Consider the following 26,591-nt stretch of genomic DNA (forward strand, 5'->3'; position numbering starts at 1 on the left):
GAGGACCTGAATTCAGTGCCCAGCAACCAGATCAGGCAACTCACAGCAGCTTGTAACTCTAGCTCCAAGTGATCTCATATAGCCTCTTCTGGCCTTGAACACCTGAACTCCTCTGCACATAACCACACACATACACACAATTACAAATAAAATAAATATATGTAATTTTAAAAGCTACTTTAAAATGGAGAAAGAGAGCTGAACACCCTCGTTCATTGCCGTCTTCCGATTATGAGCGTATTTATGACCAACTGCTTCACTGTGTAGCCCAGGCTGGCCTTGAGCCCATGCTGATCCTCCTGCCTCAACCTCCCGAGTAGTCAGATTAGAGGCCTGGGTCACCACACCGAACTAGTTTATCCGGTTTTCTATCTGGCCTTTGTGTCTGCCATCCCCGTCTTTCTCACCTGCCATCTCGTATTCCTTGGTCAAGAAACCCACCATGGCAACTGGGGCTGATTCTAGACTCACCTAGCCAGGAACTGGGCCTCAGTATCTGGCCTATGTATTTTGGGCAAGGAGTGCGTATCTTCCCGCAAGAAAGGCAAAAGTCACACTCTGGCTTGGTTTGTCCTTTCTTCTGGGACGCAGGTTCCTGGCCTCCTTAGACTGTTCCCTCTAGTTCATAGCTGACTTACTTGCCCTCCCAGGCTCCTGTCTCCTCACAGTAGCAGTGTGCCTTGAGCATGAAGGGCTGGTGGAAGCGATTGCTTCTTCAGAGCTAATGTGACAGTAAGTCAGAAGCCTTCAAAATACCCCCTTTGATTCAGACGTGTGTGTGTGTGTGTGTGTGTGTGTGTGTGTGTGTGGTATACTTATATACGTGTGTTTTGGTATGTCTCACTGTGTGTGTTTCTGTATATCTGTGTACAGATATGTTTGTATGGATAAGTGTGTGGTGATATTTTGTTTGTGCTCTAATAAACAAAGCTTGCCTGCAGATCCGAGTGCAGAGCTAAGCCGCTAGTTAGCCATCGAATCCAGGCAGCGGTGGCACACACGTTTGATCCCAACACTTAGGATCTCACGCCTTTAATCCCAGCACTAGGGAGGTGGAGACAGGAAGTGGTATGGCTGGGCGGAGAGAAAGGAATATGAGGCTGGAGGGGACAGGAGTTCGCCCCTTTCAGATCTTAGAGGTTGTGGAGGAAAGAGTGACTCTGGCTGCCCCTTTACTTCTCTGATCTTCCAGCATTTACCCCAATATCTGGCTGCGGGTTTTTATTATTAAGACCAGTTAGAATGTGTGCTACGTAAGTGTTTCTGTATATGTCTGTGTGTGTCTGTGTGGTAGTTTATGTGTGTTTGTGTCTGAGTATGCGTGTATGGGTATGTGTCTCTGTGTTAATGTGTATGTTTGTGTATGTGCCTCTGTGTATGTATGCATATCTGTGTGTATCAATGTGTCTGTATGTGTATGCCTGACTACACGTGTCTCTGTGTATCCGTCTGCATGTGTACTCGTGTGTGTGTGTGTGTGTGTGTGTGTGTGTGTGTGTGTGTGTGTGTGTGAGACAGAGTGTTGGGGACAAAGCCCAGGGCCTCACATGGTATTCAGTCACTGAGCTTTTTTCTATATAAGTGCAGCAAATCCACATCGAGAGAAGAGCGCTATGTGGGAGGGATCAAGTCACAGCCCTGTCATTTCTAAGGTCACACGCTAGACCTATTTCACTTCTCATCTCCTTTGATCTGGAGGATAGTCTTTCATTTTGTTGTTGACATTTCTCAGAAAATAGGGCTGTGTCTTGGTAATCCACTTGGATTTATGTGTTGTTTTCTCATGGTAAGATTCCAGTTAGGTATGCCAGTACTGGGCTGTCAGTCAGCCTTTATCTGTGGATCATTTTCGAGTTAGCCATGTTCTTGGCTGTGAAAATTCGAGTTTCCCCTTCATTTATTTTTTGAGTCAGGGTCCCTACACAGAGCCCTGGCTGGCCTGGAACTCACTCTGTAGACCAAGCTGGCCTCGAACTCACAGAGATCTGCCTGTCTCTGCTTCCTGAGTGCTGGGATTACAAGCGTGGACCACCATGTCAGACTTCAGATTTCCCTTTTGTTGTCTGGAAATTTCTGATTAATCATCAGAGTTCTGTGTTGGGGCCCGAGACTGATGTCAGCTGTCTTCCTTGGTAGTGCTCTGCTTTATATTTTGAGTCAGGGTCTCTCATTGGCTACACTTGCTGGCCAGTTATTTCCCCAGCATCCTCTCAGCTCCGCCCTAGTGCGGAGATTGCAGGCACACATTGCCAAGTTCAGCTTTTCACACGTGCACAGTCAGCACTTTACACAGTTGTCTCCTCAGGCCAACTCATGGTTGGTCACAGCAGTCACAGCTTGTGGTCTGGATCTGACTTTGTGTCCCCCGGTGGCTCACGTTGGACGCTGAGCCTCTGGTGTCCTGAGGTTGGTATTTTACAGGGGGGGGGGACTGTGGCAAGTGACTGAGCCACCGAGGGGGCCGCCCTCAGGAAACTTTTAAAAATAGATTTGCTTTATTTTTAAATTCTGTGTGTGGGCATGCGCATGTGAGTGCAGTTGTCGGGGGAACCCAGAAGAGGGTGTTGGAACCCCCAGACCTGGAGCTGCTGCGATTACAGCCAGGAGCACCAGGGAGATAATCTGATTTTTCTGTGGTTCATTACTGAATATTTGATGAGCACACAGTTTTCATGTGTTTGGGCAGTCTTTTCATGAGAGGCTCTAGTTTATAATTGTTTTTAAATTGCTGCATAGTATTCCATTGTTTATATTGAAAGCATGGCGTCCAGGGTGAGCCTTGCTGGGAATGCTTCGGTGAACATGGTACCAGACCGAGTAGGGAGACATCTTCCAAACAGAGAGTCACTGCATCCAAGGAACTGGGATCCCTCTCTCTTTCTCTCTCCATAAGAAGATAGCTTCAGAGCTGGGCATGATGGCTCAGGCCAGGAGTCCCAGCACATGAGAGGTAGAGGCAGAGAGAGTAGGTATGGCTCAGGTGAAGGGTACTTGCCTAGTATTCTTTAGTGAAGGGCTGGGATCATGGCTCAGCAGTAAGAGCACTTGCCTGGTTTTTTGACACGCATCAAGTATTTATTTCTGTGTATTTTACATTTATTTATTTCATTTATCTCTGTGTGTATAGATGGGTGTGGGCGTGGGTGTGCCTGGGCCACATTCTGCACGTGGAGATCAGAGGGGTCTGTTCTCTCCTTCCACCCTGAGTGGCCCAGGGATGGAACTTAGACCACCAGGCTTGGGAAGTGCCCTCTCCCACTAGGCCATCTCGAGAGCCAGCCAAAGTGTTTCTGAGAACAAGTATTGTAGCTAGGCATGGTGGTGCATGCACTTAGTCCTAGTACACAGGAGGCAGGGGCAGGCAGATCTCTGAGTTCAAGGCCAGGCTGGTCTACAGAGTTCCAGGACAGCCAGGGCTACACAGAGAAACCCTGTCTCAGGGGGAAAAAACATAAAGCAAAACAACAATAAAACAAGCCACAGTAGAACTAAGTATGTCAATCAATCAGCCTTTGGTGAGGGTATGTATCTGAATGTGTATATATTATGTGCTATTTACGTACGGGGTCGGGGGTAGGGAAGGCAAATTTTAAAGAGAAAATGACCCGCAAAGGGTGAGATTCTGGCTGGAGTTTGTTTCTACCCTTGAACCTGTGATTTTTTTTTTTTTTTTTTAATGAAAATGTTTTATGTGAGGTCAGAGGACAGCTTGTGGGAGTAGGTGTTTTCCTTCCGCTGTGTGTGTCTCCAGGATTGATTTTAGCCCGGCAGACTTGGTAGCCAGTGCCCTTACCCGCTGAGACCTTGTGCAGGCAGGAATCTGTAACTCCTGACCAGAGCGGAGGACTTGGCTTCCAGGGAGTGACCCACCCCAACGAGTGGAGGCTGGAATGCCACTCAGCAGAAAGGGTGGGCGCCGACCGGAAGGACTGCAGGCTGGAATTCCTTCCGCTTTGCCAGGAGGAAGGAGCAGGTCTTTTATTTATGGAGATTCAGCAGGGCATGAGAAGTCCTAATGCTAACACTTGGGAGGCAGGAGGCGGGACGCGGGACAATGTGCTGTTTATTTACCCTCCACAGTCTATTAGAGCAGGAAGCCTGGCTCTGAGCACTGCACAGGCTGTTCTTGGAACTGGCGTTTTATTTTTGTTTTGGTTACTTTGTTGCTCTTTTGGGGTGTGTGTGGTGGTGGTGGTAGTGATGGTGGTTGGGTGCCTGTGGAGGCCAGAAGAGGCCATTGAACCCTGGAGCTGGAGTTTACAGGTAGTTGTGAGCTGCCCGATGTGGATGCTGGGAGACAAACACATCTCTGCAGGAACAGTGCATGCTCCTAACCACTGAGCCGTCTCTCCAGCCTCCCTGGGGCCCACGTTTTAACTAAAGAAATTAGTGTCTTTCTTTTACTTCTCCCTTGTCTGTTTGCTGCGCAAGCTCTGGCTGTAGCCCAGCTGACCTAGAACTCACTCTGTAGCCCCGATTGTCCTAACTCTCAGCCATCCTCTCCCTCAGCCTCCCAGTGCTGGGCTGCAGACGGGCGCCATTATGTCTAGCTTGCTCTTGCTTGACTGTGCATAGAGGAGAGATTAGGGACGGATGGGTGTAGAGAGTGACGGACGTTCTGACTGCTCTCAGGGTGCCCCTTTTGTTTGTGTGTATGTGTGGTCATGTGTGCCAGTGGTGTTTCTCGGGTACTGTCTGCCTTCATGCACACGTACACACACTCACACATGCGCGTGCGCGCACATACACACACACACACGCACGCACGCACGCACGCACACAAATGCCCAAGGAGGCCAAAAGAGGGTGTCGGACCTCCTGGAGCTGGAATTACAGGTATTTGAGAGCTGTTTGACATGGGTGCTGTGAACCCCACCTGGGTCCTCTGGAAGACCCTCAGGAAGTGTTCCTAACCACTGAGCCATCGGTCCAGCCCCTACATTCTGTTTTTTGATACAGGATCTCTCACAGGCCTGGAACTTGATGAGTAGGCTGGCTGGCCAGGGAGCACCCCAGATTACAAGTGCATCCAACCATGCCCAGCACCTTTCATTGGTTTTTTTGTTTGGTTTTGTTTTTTTGAGACAGGGTTTCTCTGTGTGGCCCTGGCTGTCCTGAACTCACTCTGTAGTCCAGGCTGGCCTCCAACTCTCAGAGATCAGCCTGCCTCTGCCTCCCAAGTGCTGGGATTAAAGGCGTGCACCACTACCACCCGGCTTTGTTTTTTGTTTGTTTTTTGTTTTTGAGACAGGGTCTCTTTTTGTAGCCCTGGCTAACCTGGGAGTCACTATGTAGACCAGGCTGGCCTCAAACTCCTAGATTTCCTCCTGGGTTCCACTTCCCAAGTTTTGGTATTACTGCAGGTGTGCACCATGTGCTGGGCTCATACAGTGCTGGGGATGGAACCAAAGGCTTCCTGTATGCTGGGCAAGCGCTCTACTCACTGAGCCACATCACCAGCCCAGCCCAGCCCGTCCCCTGAACTTGGTTAACTGCATCTGTGCAGAGACTGCTTCTTGCTAAGTCATGCCTTCACTGGTGCCTCTGGTGGCCGCCTTCCTCTTTAGCAGCATTGCCTCACCTCGTGCCAGTCACATGGTTCCAAATTAAGCCCTGTTATGTGGGGGAAAGGCCACCATCCGAGGGGCGTTGGTCCCTTGGCTAGAAAACGTTCCCTAGGATGCTGAAGTCAAGGTCAGGCTGGGTTGGCACAGAAACTATAGACACTGACCTTCCTGGACCGTATTTCCCATCTGGCCAGTGCTCACCCCAGTTCTCCTGTTTCCCCAGGCTCCAAGACCTCAGATTTACGTTTAGGTCCCTTGATCTGGCCTTGGGCCATCGTTAGTGCTCAAGTCTTAATTACACCGCCTGTCCCTGCCTCCCGCACAGGCTGCCTCTCGCTGCTCACTGGACTCTCACTGTATTTCAGCCAGTCCAACGAGTTTGGGCTTCCTGTCCTGTCAGTGAAAAAGTCAGATAGCCCTGGCTGGCCTGGAACCCGCTATAAATCCAGCTTGGCCTCTGCCTGCGTTTTGGTGTGCGCCTCCATACCCGACCTGGAGTGTCATCTTGGTATTTGTCTATTACGGATTTCAGGTGATCAGTCATTTCCGATGAGACAGTGTAAGGAAGTCACCGATTGTATAGCCAAGTGGATTTTAATGTGGGGCCTTCCTGGACTAGGGGGTGTGGCTCAGTACACTTACTTGTGCCTAGAACTCCCCAGTGAGGGACTGGAGGGGTGGCTGAGTGACACATTGCTTGTCACAGGCCCTGGGTTCCAGGCCTTACAAGAAAGAGGAATTTTCTTTGTGCTCATGTCTAGGTCTGAGGAACTCTGTTGGAACTGTGGTTTGAACTCAGAAACTATAGGGAGTTTGTTGTTGTTTTTAACATTTTTAAGTTATTTATTTTATGTGCATTGGTATTTTTCCTACATGTATGTCCCTGTGAGGGTGCCAGATCCCCTGGAACTGGAGTTACAGACAGTTGTGAACTGCCATGTGGGTCCTGGGAATTGAACCTGGGTCCCCAAAAGAGCAGCCAGTGCTCCCAACCACTGAGCCATCTCTCCAGCCCCAATTTTTGTTTTTTTAAATGGAATGGTGATCTCATTTCACGGTTTACTCTTGACGATCCAGAAATTGTATAAAGACAGTTTGACATTACTCACAATTTATACCATGTTTGTTTTGTTTAATGGACTATTGCAGTATAATCTTCACAGGTAATTTTAGGTTAATAGTCTCTAAAAAAAAATCAAGGCCAGGCATGGTGGCATACCCCTTTAGTTCTAGCACTCAGGAGGCAGAGGCAGGTAGATTTCTTTAGTTTGAGGCCTGCATTGTCTACAGAGTAAGTTCCAGGATAGCCAGGACTGTTACACAGAGAAACTCTGTCTCAAAACCAGCAAACAAACAAAGAAAGGAAAAAAAAAATTAAGTTCACAGAAAAACTACCTTCCAGAGCCTTTCAGTACTAATAAAGTCGTTGAAGTTAGTCGTTCAGAGAACTCTCCATCTGCACACAGAGCACAAAGTCATCAGACCAGTGCTGGGCACACACAGCTCAGCTGGCAGAGGCCTTGCCAAGCATGTGGGAAGCTCTGGGCTCAGTCCCCAGCCCCACATAACCAGACATCTCATGCCTTTGAGTCCAGCACCCAAAAGGCAGAGGCGAGAAGACGAGAAGTTCAAAGCCAGCCTAGGCTACCCTGAACTTTGTCCACGCTGTGTTCTTCAGCTGCTGCCGAGAGGGACAGGCTGGATATTCAGCTCCTGGTTCCAAAAGCCTGCAGAGCGGACGGATGGGGGGGAAGTTGAGAGTCTGTAAGGTGCACTGTTGACAGTCATGACTGTGACATCGTGCTGTAAATACTCTCGCTGCAGTGTGGTAAGACAGGAATAATCACAGCATAGTTTCACAAAATTTGTCCTAGGCCATGGCTCTCAGCCTGTGGGTCTTGACCCCTTTGGGCTGAATGAGCCTTTCACAAGGGTCACCTAAGATCATTGGAAAACACAGATATTTATATTATGATTCATAACAGAAGCAAAATGACAGTTATGAAGGAGCAATGAAAAGAATGTTATGGTTGGGGGGTCACCACACCATGAGGAACTGTACTAAAGGGTCGCAGTGTTAGGAAGCCCTGGAAGGCTTTCGGCTTTCCCTGTTCCAACTTCTGCTCCACGGTTGGTTTTTAACCACGTTATAACACCTCTTAGCAGAGCCCACTTCAGAGTGTATTAAGCTAGTGTTTTCTTTTGTGCTGGGTCTTTTTTTCTTTTCTTTCTTTCTTTCTTTTTTTTCTTTTCTTTTTTTGTCAACTAGAGTTACCTGGTGTTACAAATTTGCAGGCGTGGGGGGGATCCCCAGCTGGCTGGGCCAGGGTATCCCATGAGTGCAGGGAACCATGCTGGCATGCTGAAGCAGCCTGGTGGGCGACCCACGTCATGCGGTCGTGGCGGCCAGGCAGCAGCGACAGTCATTCATGACCTGGACGCTGCATCTGCGCCGAAATGGGTTATTATATTAGAGAGACGAAGAGAAAGATAGGAAAGAGGGAGAGAAGAGAGAGAAAAAGAGAGAGGAAGGGGAGTCGAGAGTGCACACCTCGTGGGAGGAAAAGCGGAAGAGGAGGAAGGGGAGGAGTTTTCCTGAAAATGAGGCCTTTATGTCAGGACGCAGGGCAGCGCCAGGGGCGGGTCAGACTATTAACCCCTGGGAAGAGGTGAGGACCCTCAGTTGAGGAGCTGCCTCTGTCAGGTGGCCTGTGGGCATCTTCTTGACTAAGGATGAGTGTGGGAAGATCTGGTGCCCAGCCCACTGTTGGCAGGTGGTCATGGGTACTCTAAGACTGAGCAAGCCAGTGAGCAGCACCCTCCGTGTTCTCCCTCTGTTCCTGCTTGCGTTCCTGCCCTGACTTCCTCAGTGATGGACTGTGATAGGGACACGCAAACCAAACAGACCCTCTGCTCCCCAGTTGATTCTGGCCATGGTGTTTATCACAGCAACAGGAAGCACACTAATAGAGTGTGTGTGTGTATGTTCGTGTGTCTCTGTGTGTGTGTTTGTGTGTGTACAGGTGCACGTGTTACTAAAATTCCCTCCCTGGGGGAGAACGTTGTTCACTCCCTCATTCTAAGGTCCCAGTGACAAACCGAGTCCACCCTGGGGAGCCAGTGAGATTGTTGGACTTCCCTTACAGAGCATGGGAGCGGGGTTACTGGCAGGAGTGTGGGTGACCCCAAGGCAGGGGCCCTGGGAAGTCTTCATCTAGCATGGATGGTGGGTTCCTGGGACCACGGAGGGCCCCCCCTTTCTTTCCTCCCAGCCTGTTTAGTGAGGCCATCCGCAGTTAGGGCAAACTTGTGTATACATGGCCGGAAAGAGGGGTACAGGAGAGGGTGAGGGTGCAGGGACCCTCCCACCCCCTTCTGTGAGGGAACTGTAGCAGTCCACAGCTCCGACCGTTGGAAAGTAGATCTCCTGACTAGGACAGCAGTTTGGCTCTGGGGACAATAACAGCACACGTTCACTCGTGAAATACGGATCCCCGAGTGTTGCTCTTCAGGCTCCTTCTTTGTGGAAGGCTCATTGGCCTGGAGTTTGCCAACTAGGTTAGGCTCGCTGATCAGTGAGCTCCTGTGATGCTCCAGTCTCTGGTTTTGGTCTCGCCATTGTTGGGATTGTAGGTGTGTACCACCACATCTGGCTTTTTTTTTTCCCCCTTGGCATTTATTTATTGTGGGTACTCCCATGGCATGTGTGTGGAGGTCAGAGGACAACCTTCAGGAGTCACTTCTCTTCTACCCAATGTGGGACCCTGGGTTCTAGTTTACTTGTCAGGCTTGGTGGCAAGCCCCTTAACACATCTCGCTGGCCCATGCCTGACTTTGATGTGGATCTGGGAAACGAACCCAGGTTCTGACACTTGAGAGGCCAGTGCTTTGCTGAGGGAGCTGGCTCCCTCACACTAAGCCGGGGCTTTCTCAACTCCTTTAAGACTGTCTCACATTAGTTAGTTCTTCAGAAACATCAAGCTTGCTATTGAGGCCATACACAGCCAAGCATTATTAGTAATCTTTAGGTTCATCAGATGCCAGAGAGATCTCAGTTCTCCAAGGGAGCCACGAAACGTTCTCTGTTTAGGAGAGACATCTCAGAGAGCCTTTGGCTGCAGCTCCTCACTCCGACCGGGCAGAACCATGCCAGAAGATGTCAGTAGAGGCCGGCTGAGGAACCATAGTCCTCCTGGTAGGGAGAATGAATGCTCTCTCAGAGCAACAGGTTGGCACCCTCCTTCCCCTCACCCCCAGCAGGTGACAGAGGAGTCCCCCTGAAAGAGAAGAATCAAGTAAAACCCAGAATCTTTTAACCTAATATTTAGGACACCCAGGATCCACCCATGGAGGCTCATGATTGTGATCCCAGCATCTGGGATGTGGAGGCAGGAGGATTGGAGGTCAAAGCTGTCATCAGCTACACAGTGATTTTTGAGGCCAGCCTGGGTTACATGAGACCTTGTTTTTATTTATTTGTTTGTTTAGTGTTTTGAAATGGAATCTCTCTATGTAGACCTGGCTGGCTGTCCTGGAACTCTCTGTATGACATCTGCCTCCTTCTGTCTCCCAAGTGCTGGGATTAAAGGTTACACCACCATGCCTGACTTGAACCCTGTTTTGTTTTGTTTTAAATCCAGGATACATTTTTTAAAAAATCACCATATCCAAGAACCAAGAAAAGCTGAACTTGAAAAAAGGTAATAGACAAATGCCAACAGCAAGATAACACAAGATGTGAAAAAAGAACCCAACAGATCGTAGAACTGATGAAAAGGACAGAGGAAGCCAGGTGTGATCCCAGTACTTGAGGCCAGCCTCAGCTACATACTTAGTTTGAGGCCAGCCTGAGCTACATGAGACAGTCAAAAAACAAAGAAAAAAAGGACTAAGGGATGACAGTTGCCTGGTGTGCATGAGACCTTTGGCTCTGTCCCATGTTTCTTTCTGCTGCTGTGGTACAATACTCTAAACAAAAGCAGCTTAGGGGAGGTCAGGGTTCATTTTACCTTACAGGTCACACACACAGCCCATCATCGGCAGAACTCAGGCAGGAACTCAGGCAGGAAGTTGAAGCAGAAGCCATGGAAGAACACTTCCTGGCTCAATTACTTGCCCATGCTTAGCTAGCTTTCTTATACAGCCCAGTACCGACTGCCAAGGGAATGGTGCTGCCCACGGTGGGCTGGGCTCTCCTGTATCAATCAGCCGTCAAAACTGTTTCCCATAGACATGCCCGTGGGCCAATGATCTAAGCAGTTCCTCAATGAAGGCTTTGCTCTCAGATGGCTGTAGGCTAGGTTAGGACAATGAAAGGACAGTTAAAGCTAACTGGAACTGGTTCATTCCATCCTTAGCACTGAGGGTGGGGAGGAGGCTGAGTAGACAGTTAATGAGCTCAAAGATAGAACTGTAGACTTTCCAGTCTGAACAAGAGAAAACTGGATTTAAAGTTGGGAGAAGGAGCTTAAGAGTCTTGTGGGAGCAAGGATAAGTCTTTAAGAGGACTGGAGAGAGGACTCATTGGGGAAGAGGGCTTGCACCCATATCAGCCTGTAACGTCAGCTCCACAGGATCCTACACTGGCTTCTGGACTGGCAGGGACCTGCACCCACATTGCGTGTACATACACATATATATAAATTTTAAAAAAATAGCCAGCGCCGGGCGTTGGTGGCGCACGCCTTTAATCCCAGCACTCGGGAGGCAGAGCCAGGTGGATCTCTGTGAGTTCGAGGCCAGCCTGGTCTCCAAAGTGAGTTCCAGGAAAGGCGCAAAGCTACACAGAGAAACCCTGTCTCGAAAAAAAAAAAAAAAAAAAAATAGCCAGACAGTGGTGGCACATGCCTTTAATCCCAGCCCTCGGGAGGCAGATCTCTGTGAGTTCAAGGCCAGCCTGGGCTACAGAGTGAGTTCCAGGACAGGCACCAAAGCTACACAGAGAAACCCTGTCTCGAAAAAATTAATTAATTAATTAATTTTTAAAAAATAGGACTTAACCCAGAAGTAGAAGAGAGAGGTTAGGGCTAAAGAAAAAAAAAATCAGTAAGTCATGGTGGCAAAAGGCATAAACTGACAAATTCCAAAAGCTGCTAGAACCGATTCAGAAAGCACCAACCCAAAGACATCCACAGCAACAGCACACTGCAGAATCCCCCCCAAAGGAAAACTTAATACCACACCCACAGCACATCGGTTCGGATGCCAGACTTTTGGATAGGCTGGTCACAGCTCCCAGTCACCCTTGCAGGCAGGCTGCCTTGGGGAGCAGTTTCCCTGAGACTCTTAGGCAGGGGAGCTGTGTATTAGGCAATGGTATAATTTGTTTCCTTAAAGTTTTCAGTCCTCTGGAAGCCTCGAGACCTTGGCAGAGTTTTGCGAGCCTGAGCGGACCCTCTTCCCTCCCTAAAGCTTCAGGATGACACCAGGTCCCTTGTCTGGGTATATGTGAGTTGACAATGACTGCTACTAGGCTCCTTAATAGTGACCGCTATTCCGCACCATGTGGCACCACTCGGCCACTGCCAGCCTCTTCTCTAATTTGATGTTTTTTGCGCAAGTGACTGATTCATCTTACTTTGAGTGCTGGGTTGCCTCAGTCTTGTGTACTGACCAGAAGTTGCAAAAATGTTCAAAGAAGGATGACCTTGTACTCCAGTGTTGTAAACAGTCTCCTGGGAAAAGAGAGAGAGAACCTTTCTGTTATTTGAAAAAAACAAAAACAAAAAACATCTTTTAATCCCAGCACTCAGGAGGCAGAGGCAGGTGGATCTCTGTGGAGTTTGAATCCAGCCTGGTCTACAGAGCGAGATCCAGGACAGCCAGAGCAGCATAAAGGAAGACTGTCTCAAAACAACAACAAATTTTTGAATTCGTTTTTAGTGTGTCTGTATGTTTGTGTGACGGTGCAGATCTGGAGATCAGAGGACAACCTGCAAGAACCAGGTCTTTTCTGTCATGTGGGTCCTGGGGATCAAACTCAGGTCTCTAAGATTGGCAGCAAGCGCCTTTATCCAGGGAGCTGTTTCAATGGCCTGAACCCTTGTGTTCTTGCCTCGCATGCTCTTCTGGAACCTGGCAAAGCCCCCACCAGCGTCCACGAGCATGAATAGCCAATAATTGGGCTGTCTACCTTGCATTCAGAGATCTCTTGCCTCTACGTGCTAGGGTGGATCTCTAAATATTTTCTGAGGTTGGCTGAATCACAAGCATAGAACCTACAGCTTTAGACGGTCAAGTGCACACCATGGCTTGACCGTTCATCTTCCTACTTTCACCAGCTGGCCAGTTTCCACAAACCTAGAAAGGCAAAGGAGGCAACTCTGCTCCAGGAAAGGGTAGAGCAAGTTGGACAGCCTAATTATTGCTGTTGATGCTAGTGGATGCTGGTTGAAACAGGCTCAGTGAGTCCACAGGGCTGCACCACGAGCCTGGCTACTTCTCTTGAGTTCAGAGTCAAAACCACATATTCCACCTGGTGATGGTGGTGGTGGCGCACGCCTTTAGTCCCAGCACTCAGGAGGCAGAGGCAGGCGGATCTCTGTGAGTTCAAGGCCAGCCTGGTCTACAGAGGCGAGTTCCGGGACAGCCAGGGCTGTTATACAAAGAAACTCTGTCTCACCATCACACACACACACACACACACACACACACACACACACACACAAAAAAAAAAAAAAAAAAAAAAAAAAAAAAAACAACCAAAAAACCATAGATTCCTGCCCAGCTGATGAAATGAAGGAAAGATAAAGATAAATGGTTAAACAAGAAGATGAGTTTTTTGAGTCAGGGTCTCACGTAGCGGAGGCCGACCTTGAACGCATTGTGTAGCTGAGGAAGACTTTGAACTCTTGATCTGGGATAACTAACGTCTGTGCACGACTACTCTTATTGTTCCTCCCTCCTCTAGCCTCAGCTGTGTGAGGTGTGCTGTGCACTGCTGTGGCAGAATGCCTGACGGAAGCCGTGGAAAGGAACGGTTTATATTGTTCATGGCCCAAGGATACAGTCCATCATGACAGGAGAGCATGATGGGAGCTTGAGGCGTTTGGTAGCTCACAGTGCGTCCATAGGCCTATGCGAGTGAGGTGAATGCTGGGACTCAGCTTCTTCTCCCTCTTTACTCAGCCTAGGACCCCAGCCCATGAAATATCACTGCCCATATTTGGGGCGTCTTCCCTTCTCATCAAACCTTATCTAGAAGCTTCCTCACAGACATGCCCAGAGGTTTGTTTCCATAGTGATCCTGAAGACTGTCAAGTTGGCCATTGGTATTCAGTCACTCCAGGTGTGGTGGTCCACATCTGTAACACCAGCACTTGGAGCCTGAGGAGGAAGGGTCTAGCCAGTCTGAGCTACACTGTTAAAAAGTAAACATGAAAACAAAAATAATAAAAAGACCCCTGTGTAGGGAGTAGTCTGACCATTGGAAGCCCCTTTCCGTGGCCAGGATGTGATTTGGGGGGTAACCGGTCTACCAGTACCCCTGTGCCCCAATATTCCACCACCTTAGGAACTGCCTGCAGGAAGGCACTTCATTTGAGTCGTGTGGTCAGCCTTGTGACTTGGTATTGTGAGCGTCTGGCTGCCTTTCTGGAAAGCAGGGGTCTGGGCTGCCCGGTGAGACAAGGACTCGGTACTGCCCGCTGCCTCACAAAGGGATACAAGGCAGGCTTCTCTCTCTGTTAGCATCTCTGCCCTTAGCAGACTCCCATGGCTGTAGCTAACGCTGAATGTCTGTTGCATCCCAATTCTGTGAGACAGATTTTCCTAGAACCCTCCATCAAAGCGGGCCCTGAACGCCTCTTGGTCTGATTTTGTACGCGTTTGACAGAAGGTGCGTGGGCTTGTCAAAGAGGAAGACAAGGTTGGACAGACACAGCCAGCCCTGAATACATAGTGTGGTGGAAATACTTAATACAGAGTTCTTGAGGACATGAGAGTTAAATTTAGTCTCAGATACCAATGAAGATAAAGGCCGGGGGTGTGGCCCGGAAGTACAGCCCTACAGCAGTACAGTAGAACTGCCTGCTGAGGCTGGGAGCTGTGCTCAGTGGTAGAGCACTTGCCTAGAATCCCCCAGTGAGGGGCTGGGGTGTGGCTCAGTGGTAGAGCACCTGCCTAGAATCCCCCAGTGAGGGGCTGGGGTGTGGCTCAGTGGTAGAGCACCTGCCTAGAATCCCCCAGTGAGGGGCTGGGGTGTGGCTCAGTGGTAGAGCACCTGCCTAGAATCCCCCAGTGAGGGGCTTGGGTGTGGCTCAGTGGTAGAGCCCCTGCCTTGAATCCCCCAGTGAGGGGCTGGGGTGTGGCTCAGTGGTAGAGCACCTGCCTAGAATCCCCAGTGAGGGGTTGGGGGTGTGGTTCAGTGGTAGAGCCCCTGCCTAGAATCCCCCAGTGAGGGGCTGGGGTGTGGTTCAGTGGTAGAGCACCTATCTACCATGTGGGAAGCCCGGGGTTCTATTCCCAGCACCACCCGGTAAGGACATGTAAGGACAGAAGTCCAGCCGTTGGGAAGACATGTCTAAAACCCGAGAAGGAGGCTGTCCCCAGTGGTTGTAGAATGAAAGAGCAGACAACCTCAGATTGAGGCTGGCCCAGTGTTTTTCCTGAGGCTGTGACAGCAAACGGAAGCTGACAGGAAGCCACTCTGCTGGCCTGAGTTGCTGAGGTGTGACTCGTGCGTTCTGGCTTAGTCACAGGACTATGGGGAAATAGAAAGGGTGGCCTGCTCAGGGTTCAGGACTTCATGCTGTTCAGCTGTGCCCCAGAACAGATCTACCCACCTGCTAGGTTTCCATGATGGAAAGGCCAGCCAAGCACCCTCAAGACCAACTCAGGATCAGTGTCTCCCCAGGACAGAGCTGAGGAAAGCTTTTTACTTGTGGCTCAGGAAGACTAAAACTTGTCGGAGAGGCTATCAGGAAGAGCTGAGGAAAGGAGCTTGTAGGTTAGGATGGACGCTAAACAAGGAGGGAGGTGCGGGAGGGCTAGGGCCGAGTTCTAGAGCTGCCCTCCTCTGGGGTCACACGAACAGGCATTGAACAGCATTTCATTCAGTGCTATTTTCAGTTTATGGTGGAGTTCTCAGGACCTGACTCTAGCATCCGTTGAAATTCAACTGTAACCAACCATCGATGTCCCTAGAGCCCTGGTATCCAGGGTATTATGGGAATGATTCTTGCAGATGTGGAGGCCTGGACCTGTGTGTGTCCCTAGGACCTATGGATGTCAAACTAGCCCAGGGTTTCTAAGTGCCAAGGTGCCAAGCTGTGTGTTCACCATAAGCCTCGTTGTTAGTTTCGCCCATTCTTGAGACCCAGGGTCTCTTGTAGATGCACTATGGTCAGCCAGGATCTCCAGGGTTCTTCCCAGGGCCAAGTCCAAAGACTTAGAACCATGCCACATTCAGACAACTCAACAGCCCAGCCTTTGGGGTAAAGTACCTGTCTCTCTCCTGGGGTCTTAGCCCACGCCTTGTCTTTATGGAGTTGTGTGGGGGTCTCTGCAAACACCATGGCCAGGAGAGGCAAGAGGGAAATTTGGTTCAATACTACTCAGTAGCCAGTGTTGGTTCAAACTTCAAGCAGGTTATTTTAGGCATATTTAAGTGGAGTACAGTTGGGGGAAAAAAAGTTTCCTGGTGATAATTAACTCAATCTTGTGTGTATAACAAAGCTTAAGACATGATTATATTGAAACTTTCATAAAGTGTAAGTGACATCTTCCATAATGATAGGTTCTATAGACTAACTAAGGGAGCAGGCTCAAGGTAAATAATGCTCATGGTAAGGGTCCCCAGAAGGATAGTGCTGTAGATCAACTGAGATAAACCTAAGAGTCTGGGAGAGCCAGTGTGACCTGTCCATATACATAGCACAGAGGTCACCAGGCCATTACATCCGTTCACAGCCTTCTGGGCAGAAAACAGGTTATATATTGCTCCCTTTGAGAGACAACCACGTGTGTTTAGCCTTCCTGGTTTCCCTGGTGCTTAATTGTGAGTACAAGGACCTCCATGTTTCCTGCAGGGTTGGAGATGCTCTGGACACTGGGAGCCCATGGCTTCTGTTCTCGTTGTTGGCTAAAGGGCTCACCCCGCCCTTGGCTGACACCATTGGGGTAGTCGCAGTGTTGGCTCTTTCCTAGGCTGTAGCTGCCTCGACTTCCCTCCTCCCTGACATCTGCCGTTTCTCTCTGCCGACAGTTCTGTCACCGACATGGGGGACTCTCACAAAGACACCAGTGCCACCATGACTGAGGCAGTGGCCGAAGAAGTGTCTCTCTTCAGCACGACGGACATGGTTCTGTTCTCTCTCATCGTGGGGGTCCTGACCTACTGGTTCATCTTTAGAAAGAAGAAAGAAGAGGTACCAGAGTTCAGCAAGATCCAGACAACGTGAGTGGCATCCCTCAGAGTCTTGGCTACCCCTTTTGCTGGGCATCCTTGGCACCTCGTCCTTCCATGCTGTTCCCTGTGTTGGGGCTGTAGGCTGTAAGAAGCGAGACTCCTTTGAGGCTTGAGTGTGGGGCTGACCCTATGGGTAGATGACGCTTTAAGTCTTCGTTAATAATAAGACACATACCACACACATACACATGGAAGAACAAAGCAGAGCTGGATTTACCTTCCCCATGAGTGATCTTCTGAGCCAATGTCTCCTGAGGTGTTTGCCCACTGTTTTCCAAACCCTTTTAGAATGTGTGGCTATGACGGAAGCATACTCTTGGCTTCACTGAGTTTATGCTCTCTTGCTGGGCCAACCTGGCGAGATGTTGAACCTTTTCCTTTCTCTGTTCCCTGGTCTAACTTGGTGGCCCAGAGCGCCACTCTCCTGGGCTCTGTGGAGTACTTGATGAGGTCATGGCATGAACTTACCCACGGGGCCTGAGTTCTCCTTCCTGCTGCATGTGTTAGTGCCATGTGTAGTGTGAACCAAGCATCCTAAGGACCACTGAGATGGCGTTCCATGAGGGAAGCTGAGGCCTGCAATACAAGCAATTAAGTGGAGGCAGGAGGGTCAGGAGTTCAAGGGCATGCTAAGCTATGTGTCAGCCTGAGCTAACTGAGTCTGTACCTCAAAAAGAAAAGTAGGCTGTTGAGAGCGTGGGAAGTGCTTTGTAGAGAGGAGTTTCCGGAATGCTTTAAGGTCCATTATCTGGCTGGGTGTTCACCTCCTGCCCCTTCTCTCCTCGCCCTAGGCAGTGACAGGCCCAGGGCCTGATGACTCAAAACTAGCCGAGCTAGACTGAGGGACACATTCCAGGACTTGCCTCTGCACAGGAGCGTGGCCCCTGTCCTGCAGGTTGGGTCACACTGGAGGCTGGGGACATGGGCAGGGCGAGTGAGCTGGAATCCACCTGGTCAGGATGCGTTGTGGGTGGAGGGAGGGCAGCCTTGTGGTGAAAATGTGTCCTGCTGAAGGGCAGACGGCGAGTGCCTGGCCCGTGCCCAGCCCGTGCCCCGCCGTCGGCTCTGCACAAGAGTGTGGGCCTAGAACTGCCTCCCCACTTCATCACCGCCTGCTCATTCTCACCGTCACTGAACATGACCGCCAAGCCTCAAAACGCAGGCCAATGCCAACCACTCGGGATACCTCATCTGCAGAGCAAGCCGAAGGCTTGCCGGCGCAACTTAACAGAGAGCTTGTCTCAAAAACAGAAAAATAGGGTCAGGAAAACAGCTCGTCAGGTAAAGACGCTTGCCACCAAGGCTGGCAGCCTGAGTTCCATTCCTGGAACCCACACGGTAGAGGGATAGAACCAGCTCCTGCAGGCTGTCTGTCCTCTGACTTCCGCAAGTTCACTGTTGCTGGCACACCGTGTTCTCTCTCTCTGTCTCTCTGTCTCTCTGTCTCTCTGTCTCTCTGTCTCTTCTCTCTCTCTCTCTCTCTCTCTCTCTCTCTCTCTCACACACACACACACACACACACACACACACATACACTAAATAAATACAATTTTAAATAAAAAGTCAAAAGCCTGGAGCACATCTATAATCCCAGCACCGGAGAGGTGGACGCAGAAGGATCAGGAGTTGGAGGCCAGTCTGGGCTACATGAGATCATATTTCACACAAAAGCAAAAAGGAACTGAGAAGCGAGGGTGAAGAAAGGTGCTTTGTGGAGACAGGTTATAAAATACTTTAGTGTGCCTCGTCTAAGCAGAGCCCTGAGCTGCAGCCCTGAGCTAGGCTGGGTGGTACCTTTATCTCTCTCCCCTGAGGCTGTGACAGATTCCCAGCTTTCATGGCTGGGCATCTTTAGGTGAGACTGGGAGACACATTCCTGGAGGACAAGAAAGGTTTTCCCTCAGCATCAGAATCCAGGACCCTGTCCTGAGGGTAGAGCCACATTTAGGCTACTGGGACTGAGGGAGGAACCTGTGGGCTGGAATCCAGTCTCTCCAGCCTGGGCTGGCCTGGGTACATTCCCGGGTGGGAGCACTATTTGTAATGAAAATGTGCCCACCTGGAGATAAAGGACCAGTAGCCTGGTCCCGCCCTCCATGCTGTCTTTGTTCCACCATTTATAAAATGGAGGTCCTGCTGCTCCCCAAGAAAGAATATGAGATGCGGAACCACCCAACCTTCTTCATGGACTAGCCTCAGCTACAGAAAAAAGTCAAGGCTAACCTAGGCAACTTCAGCAAGACCCTGTCTTAGAAGTCAGAAGTTGCCAGCCTTGATGGCGCATACCTGTAACCCCAGCATTTGAGAGATGGAGGTAGAAAGAAGATCAAGAGTTCAAGGCCACCAGGCAAGGTGGCATGTGCCTTTAATCCCAACACTTGGGGGGCAGAAGCAGATGTGGTTGGTTGGTTTTGGGTTTTTGTTTTTGTTTTGAGATAGGGTTGCACAGTGTAAACTGTGCTGACCTCAGACTCACAGTGATCCTCTCTGCCTCCCCATTTCTGGGATCAAAGGCATGTGCCACCTGGTCTATTTTCCTCCCTTCCTTCCTTCCTTCCTTCCTTCCTTCCTTCCTTCCTTCCTTCCTTCCTTCCTTCCTTCCTTCCTTCCTTTCTTCTTGGTTTTTTGAGATAGGGTTTGGCTGTCCTGGAACTCCATAGACCAGGCTGGCCTCGAACTCATAGAAATCCACTTGCCTCTGCCTCCTAAGTGCTGGGATTAAAGGCCTCACAGTTCCCCCAGCATATCATATATTTTTATCATGGATGGCTTCTGGTGACTTTCAGAAATGTCATAAAATCTTTGAAGGCCTTTGTAGGGGGTTGCATGCTATGGAGCATGAAACCACTGGGCATGGGTTATGCATGTATTTGTGCATGCTTGCAAGCTTGTGTGTGTGTGTGTGTGTGTGTGTGTGTGTGTGTGTGTGTGTGGGGCAGCTCTGCGCATGTGTGGCAAATGCTCTCTCAGGCTGAATTCCATCCCTGGCCCGAAGGGTATGGATGTTTATACAAGCCAAAATAACAAGCCAGCTGTAGTCTGGGCAGCAAGCGCTCCGAACACAGGTATACAAAACAAGTCAGGAGGTGCCTGCCCCCTGGGGCCCGGGTGACTCTCCCGGGGAGTGCAAACCTCTGTGGCCCTCCCACAGATCTAAATGTGGCTCTCTGAACCTCTGAACGCTGTCCCTGCTGCCACTGACCACGTGTGGCCACTAGACACCAGAGCCTGGAGAGACCGACTTTCCTGGGCCAGGTCAGCATCACTGCGGCAGGAAGCCACTTGGGCCTGTTTATCCCTCCTGAGATAGAGAGAAGCCGAGAGAGGGCTTCCTGCCCCGAATTTTCCCTTGACCTCCTCTCCTGGGCAGAATTCCTGCCGAGAGCGGTACCCTACAACAGAACGGAGCTTGAAGCGTACCCCGGCCTCACTGGTACAAAGAGGAGGAGGAGATGGTGGCTGCTTTTGAAAATCCTGGCTCACAGTCACACACATCTGTGCCAGAGCCTCAGAACAGCACAGTCCCAGCCCTGCACACAGATTCCCCCGGGGTACACTGTCCTGGGGGCAAAGGTGTACAAAGTTAGGGAGCCTAAGAGGTGGGGATTGGTTCCGACTTGGGATGGGGAAAGCGTTCTCGAAAGGGCTCCTGGCGGTGACCAGCTCCAGATGCAGAGCAGGATTTGGGCACAGGGGTGGTGTCCACGGGTGGGGGAGGTGCTGGGTGAGCTGGGGAGTGTCGGGAGTGTGGGAAGTGTAGTTGTAAGAAGGGCAGGTTGGGGCCAGATACCAGAGACTATGGAGTGGCAAATGACCAACCCTGATTTCACAATGGCTGCATCCAGGTAATAGGGAAGGCAGAGGAAGGGCGAGGGCTGTGAGGAGGCTGGAGAACCATTTCAGGATGTGGTCCCCTGAGAGGTGCTTCTGTACCCTGAGGGGAACTGGCTGCCTGGAATAGATAGGAGGGTCTTGGCTCTGACATGCCGGTGGAGCAGGTGTGGGAAGGAGAGTCTGAGAGGTAGAGTTTGGGGATGCCCTGGAGTGTTGGGTAAGGCTGGTTAGGGCTGTGGATAGAGGGAGAGCCAGAGTTCAGAGACTCTGACACCTTCAGAGGCAATGGGGGATGGGCCGTGGCTGGAGAGAGGAGAGCAGGGGCTTTCTACCGGAAAGGGTAAAAGCCAATGCAAAGAAAAGTTAAGCCAAGCATGGTGGCGCATGCCCGTAATCCCAGACTGAGTTTGAGGAGCGGGTCCAGAGGGTTGAAGTGTCTGATGCGCAGTCGTGGGACCCTGAGACAGTGTCCCCAGCACCTGTGTGACGAAAGCCAGGCGTGGCTGCGCATCACTCCAATCCTAGGCTGATTGCCTAGAGCTCAGGGGTCAGCTCCCAGGAGCCAGCCCTCTCCCTTCACCGTGTGCATTCCAGGGCTTGAACTCCAGGCATCAGGCTTGGCAGCAAGTGCCTTTCCCACTGAGTTGTCTCAGTGATCTCTGCTTTTAGACATCACACAATAATTCTACCCCCACAGTCCCCAGGGTCACCATAGCCCTTCCCTAGGCACGTTCATTCTCATCCTTGATTGAGGGACCAGAACTTTGTCTTTAGATTTTTAGGTTGGATTTTTCTTAAACTCAGTATCTAAAGACCCATTTATTGCACTTGATTGTTACACCATATGCCTTTCTCTTAGTGGAGAGGAGTCAGGTATATTCAGTTATAAATTGCACATAATAAAATCCTTCTTCTCATTTTTCTTTCAGTGCTAGGGATGGAACCCAGATTCTTGTGCATGCTCAGCAAGTGCTCTACCACTGAGTCACACCCTGTTCTAAAACCTTCCCTTTGAACTGTACACGTGGGTCCCGGGGATTGAACTCGGGTCATCAGGCTTGGCAGCAAGTGCCTTTACCCACTGAGTCATCTTGTCAGCCCCGTGGTTGAGTCTTGACACATGTACAGTTATGCAATCCGTATTGCAGTCATCCAGGTCCTGTCTCCCCAATATGCCCCCCCCCCAGCCTCATAGCTGTAGGTAGAACTCTGAGAACAGCCGCTTTTCCTAAACGGCATCCATTCCATCAGTTTTTGGCTTCCATCCATTCCCATCTCCCTCGCAACACCAGTGTGAAAGAAACTCCAGCCTCTCTCTCGTTTCATAGTTTCCTACGATCTGCATTTGGCCCATTGAGCCCTCTGGGGGCCTGTTTAGAAAAGCCGCAAAGCCTCTCATTTCCTCAAGTGACCTTTATTTGGGGATGACTCGCCTTTGAAATAGCAGCACTGCCCGGAGTCAAGGCCGCGGGCAGCTCTTACGTCCGTCTTTATCTTGGCGCGTCAGCAGATGGCGGAGCGTAAGGGGGTTCTTGCCGCTTGCACTCAGGGCCATCCTTTCTATGCACGTGTCCTTGCAGCTGCGACCGGAAAACCAGCACCACAGATGTGCTTCTCAAAGAGGGGGGCCTGGCTGCAGGGCGGCTCAGCAGTTAAGATACTGTCTGCTCTCACAGCCCCCGGGGGCTTGATGCCATGGTCTGACCTTGGAGGGCACCTGGCCCACACATGGTGCACAGATATGTGCAGGTAAAACACTCATACATATAAAATACTAAAATAAATCTTAAAAAATTCTTTTAAGCGAGGGAGACATTGAGGAGGGAGCTGTCATGTGAAGGGTGGGCAGGGCACCGAGCCTGACTGACCCAGAAGTGGCTAGAAGGGGTCCCTCTGCACTCCCGGGCCCGAGACCTCGGCTGCCGCCTGTGGAGGTCACCTGCATTCTCCTGCTCTCTGATCAAGTGGATTCCGCCCTTCCTGTTGCCCCTCCAGATGTGGCCTGTCTCAGAATAACTGCAACAGAAGCACTTGGATCCACTGAGTGATTCCACTGACTGTCTCAGTGTGTCCCAGTGATGGGACACTGTGACCGAAGGAACTTGGTGGGAGAAGGGTCCGTTTGGCTGATTTAGTTTACTCAGCTCATCCTGAAGCCTGAAGTAGCCAGAGCTGGTTCCAACTTGGGGAGTCTGACCCTGAATAGTTTATTTTAGGCATATATTTAAGCCCTGCACAGTTTGGTGAAAAGTCTCCTGGTGATACTTAACTCAGTCTCGTATGCACAATGAAGCTTAAGAAGTGACCACATCAAGCCGGGCGGTGGTGGTGGTGGTGCACATGCCTTTAATCCCAGCACCCGGGAGGCAGAGGCAGGCGGATCTCTGTGAGTTGGAGGCCAGCCTGGTCTCCAAAGCGAGTTTCAGGAAAGGCGCAAAGCTACACAGAGAAACCCTGTCTCGGAAAAAAAAAAAAAAAAAAAAAGGGGGGGGGGGGTGGGGGGGCGCATCAAAACTCTTTGTAAAGAACACTTAACACTTTCCATAAAGATGGGTTCTATAGACTGATGAGCTCACAAAAGGGTCTTGGGGATGGTGTGGTCTCTGTCACACAGATAGCACAAAAGGCCACTAGGCCCTTAACCACCTTTCTGGGTGGATAACAGGTTATGCTGTGCCTCCTACAGAGGAGTGCTACTTCCTGGCTTGCTTTCGTAGCTTGCTCACTCGAGTGTGCTCTTACAGAACCCAGGAGCACCAGCCTAGGGCGGCCCCACCCACAGTGGCCTGAGCCCTCCCCCATCAATCACTAATTAAGAACAAGTTTGCCTACAGCCAGATCTTATGGAGGCCTTTTCTCCATCGGGGTTCTCTCTCGGATGACACTGGCTTGTGTTAAGTTGGTAAAATTAGCCAGCGCGTTGGCCTTGGCTTTTTGTTCTTCCTTTTCTTATGTTGTCTCATTAGCCCAAGCTGACCTGCCCTTTGCTATGTACCTGTGTAGAGGATGCTACTGAACCCCATTTTTCCGGTCTCCACCGTTGAGTGCCGGAACTACAAGTGTTATATGCATCCCATTCATCCCATTCGCAGTTTATATGGTGCGGGGGTTGAACCCTGAACTTTGTGTGTGGTAAACAGCTACTCTGGCCACTGAGACAAACTTACTCACAAACTTACTCCGTAGTCTAGGCTAGCCTTGAACTCTGTCCTCATGCCTCAGCCTCTAAGATGCTGGCATCAGCGATATGCAGAGATGTGCGCTGCTATCACCAAGCCCAGCCCCTTTTCATCCTGGCCTGAGCCTCTGTCAGCTCTCCACCTGCCCCTGGCTAGCTCCCGACCTCCTTTGAAGCCGTTCTCCTAGGGTTGACCCTGTAGAGAGCTGCATCCGTCTGCTTTCCTCTAAGCTCTGCACAGACCTGGCAGTTGCAGAGGCTGAGCATCCATCCTGCTGGGACCCACTGCGTGTCCCACTCCCTGCCGCCGCCGCCGCCGCCGCCGCTGCTGAGTCTCCTTCTCACCCCCCTTTCTGCCTGTTAACCCTGTGCCCTGGAGACATTAGTTGCCAGACAGCCAGGCTCTGCAAGTTCAAAAGCAGCTTCCCAGGTCCCTCCCAGGCAGCCGGATATCCCAGGAGGAATCCGTTCTACCCCACAGAAAATTAAATTTGAGTTGCTTCAGCTTTCAGAAGTGCTTCTCCTCGTTGCCTGGGACAGGAGCATAAAAATGCACCCCCTCGAGGCATCTGGGTTCACCCTGTGACTCAGTGCTCCCCTCCCCCCCCCTCTTCTTGCCCACTCTGGTGGCCTGCAGCTGACTTCAGAGGCGCCTGCTCCCAGAGGAGGGGGGGGGGCTAATTGGAACCTCTCAGGCTCTGCTGTGGAGCCATGTGGTATCTGGGCTCCCACAACTTGGGCCAGCTGCCACCTGCACAGGATTCTGGAGTCTACGCCTGGGTACCAAGAAAGGGGTTCCCTAAGACCTTATGCGGCCGTCCCTGCTGCGTGGGGCAGGAAGGGAAAGGGTATCTCCCTGTAGTGCCCAGGATGTCCCCCGTCGTCTTCAGGGGCTCTGGCAGCAGCGATGGCTGGCTGGGTTCTTATTGCTGCAACCTGCACACGTCTGTGTCAGGGCTGGGACAGCTTTGTTCTCTATCTTTTTTTTTTTTCTCCTAATGGGAAAGGGGGAGGGTGCGGGGAGCGGGGCTCTGATATAAACAGTTACCAAGGATACTGAGTGGGGGGGTGGAAATGTTCTCTCCTTCCCTCAGTCCATACAGAAGGGGGGGTGTTGCCCCAGCCGCAGGGGATCATGGGAGGCTGCCGTCTCAGTCCCGCTGGAGCTGCCAGATGTTGCAGAGTTCACAGACTCATGGGGACAGAGGCAAGCAGAGGTGCCGAAAGATTCTGAGAGGACTTCTGGGGTGTCTGGTGGCGCTTCCCGAGTCTCTGGGCCCCAGCAGCCAACTCCACCACACTGAGAATGGACAGAGCTGAACTTCCTTTCTGTCGGCTCCCAGCCAGCTGCAACAGAGCTCAGTGTGGGACCCTCCTTTTTCCTTAATCCCTGGTGGGAACAGGGGCATCATGGGATGTGCATACTCATCTCCGCCGGACGAGCCCACCCCGAGGTCAGTTCTAGCCCCAGTGCAGATGTGCGGGTCGCCCGTGGGCAGGGGGTACATGGCTGCCATCCATTACCAAAGGGAGAGGCAGCTTCCTGGGCCAGGGTCCAGTGGCCTGCTGCTGAGCCGACCACCCGGTGGGTGCTACCAAGTCTACTTCCCTGAGCTGGCTGGGAACTGCTCCCAGGCAAGAAGCACTGCCCAGGAGAGACATAGTGCGGGTGTTCAGCATTGGGTCCTCTGACTCCCTTTTCCCAGAGGCCACTGTCCCTGCTGGATCCCAACAAGTGAGGAGAGCAGATGGTGAGTTCTTCCTGTCCCTTGGGACCAAAGTGAAGCTACCAAGAGATAGGCGTTGGGCCTCAAAAGTCTTCAGGCGATGGTTTGATAAAGTGCTTGCTACATACACAGGCATGAGGGTCCGAGTTCGATCCCCAGAGCCTGTGTAAAAAGCTGGGCATGGAGGCAGGCTTGGAATCCCAGCACTAGGAAGGCGATGGGCGGGCAGATCCCTGGGGCTGGGTGCCCGGTGAGCCAAACCTGCTTGGCGAGCTCCAGGCAAGTGAGAGACCTTGTCTGAACAAAGCACAAAGCCCCTGAGGAGCCATACCTGAGGTTGACCTCTTGCTGCCCCCCCTCCCCAAGAAGTGCTGGGTGTCATGGTGTTTGCCCTCAGGGTCCAGGAGAGTGTCTCCAGGCATCCTGTCCAGGGCTCTCCCCTCACCATGGTCAGAGCCGGCCGGCTGGCCTGGAGTTTGGGTCCTTTCACCTACAGCAGGAGACTAGCCGTAGGCCCTGTCCAGCTCACCCCCGCCTAGTGGTCCCTAGTTGGTGCCCTTGGGAGCCTGCTGCTCTGTCTCTTGAGAGCCACATGCGCTCAGAGAGTGGAGCCCAGCCTTTCCTGTCTCTCTGCCCTGGGCCGCCTTTAGGCTGCTAGGTGTCTGACATCACAGACTGGCCCAGACAGCTGTTCACTTTCCAAGAAGACGTTTGTCCCCTTGAGTGTCACCAAAGTTCCAGGTGCCTGGCAGGGCTCGGGAACGCTGTGGAAATCAAGTTCGGTTAGTAGCTGAGCCCTTCAGACAGTAGGGCCGGATGTCACATGCCTATGTGGTGACGGGGCCTAGACTTGGAGCCAGCTCTGCCCCCGACGTGGC

General features: G+C 51.2%; 1 protein-coding gene across 3 annotated transcripts in view; it reads left to right on the top strand.

Annotated features, from left to right (window-relative positions):
- Window positions 1–26,591, top strand: part of LOC114710307 (NADPH--cytochrome P450 reductase) — a 48,324-nt gene that overhangs the window by 12,127 nt on the left and 9,606 nt on the right. Inside the window, exons 1-2 of one of the 3 annotated variants that reach the window (XM_037198306.1) lie at window positions 2,338–2,406; window positions 16,771–16,962. In XM_037198306.1, coding sequence (XP_037054201.1) covers window positions 16,784–16,962 — 179 coding nt within the window. In that variant the 5' untranslated portion in view covers window positions 2,338–2,406; window positions 16,771–16,783. Of the gene's footprint in view, window positions 1–2,337; window positions 2,407–16,770; window positions 16,963–25,120; window positions 25,441–26,591 lie in introns of those variants that run through there. The other 2 variants (XM_028894410.2, XM_028894409.2) reach the window with 2 other exon arrangements.

The sequence above is a fragment of the Peromyscus leucopus genome, chromosome 23 (assembly GCF_004664715.2).
Source record: "Peromyscus leucopus breed LL Stock chromosome 23, UCI_PerLeu_2.1, whole genome shotgun sequence".
In the NCBI taxonomy this organism is placed as follows: Eukaryota; Metazoa; Chordata; class Mammalia; order Rodentia; family Cricetidae; genus Peromyscus; species Peromyscus leucopus.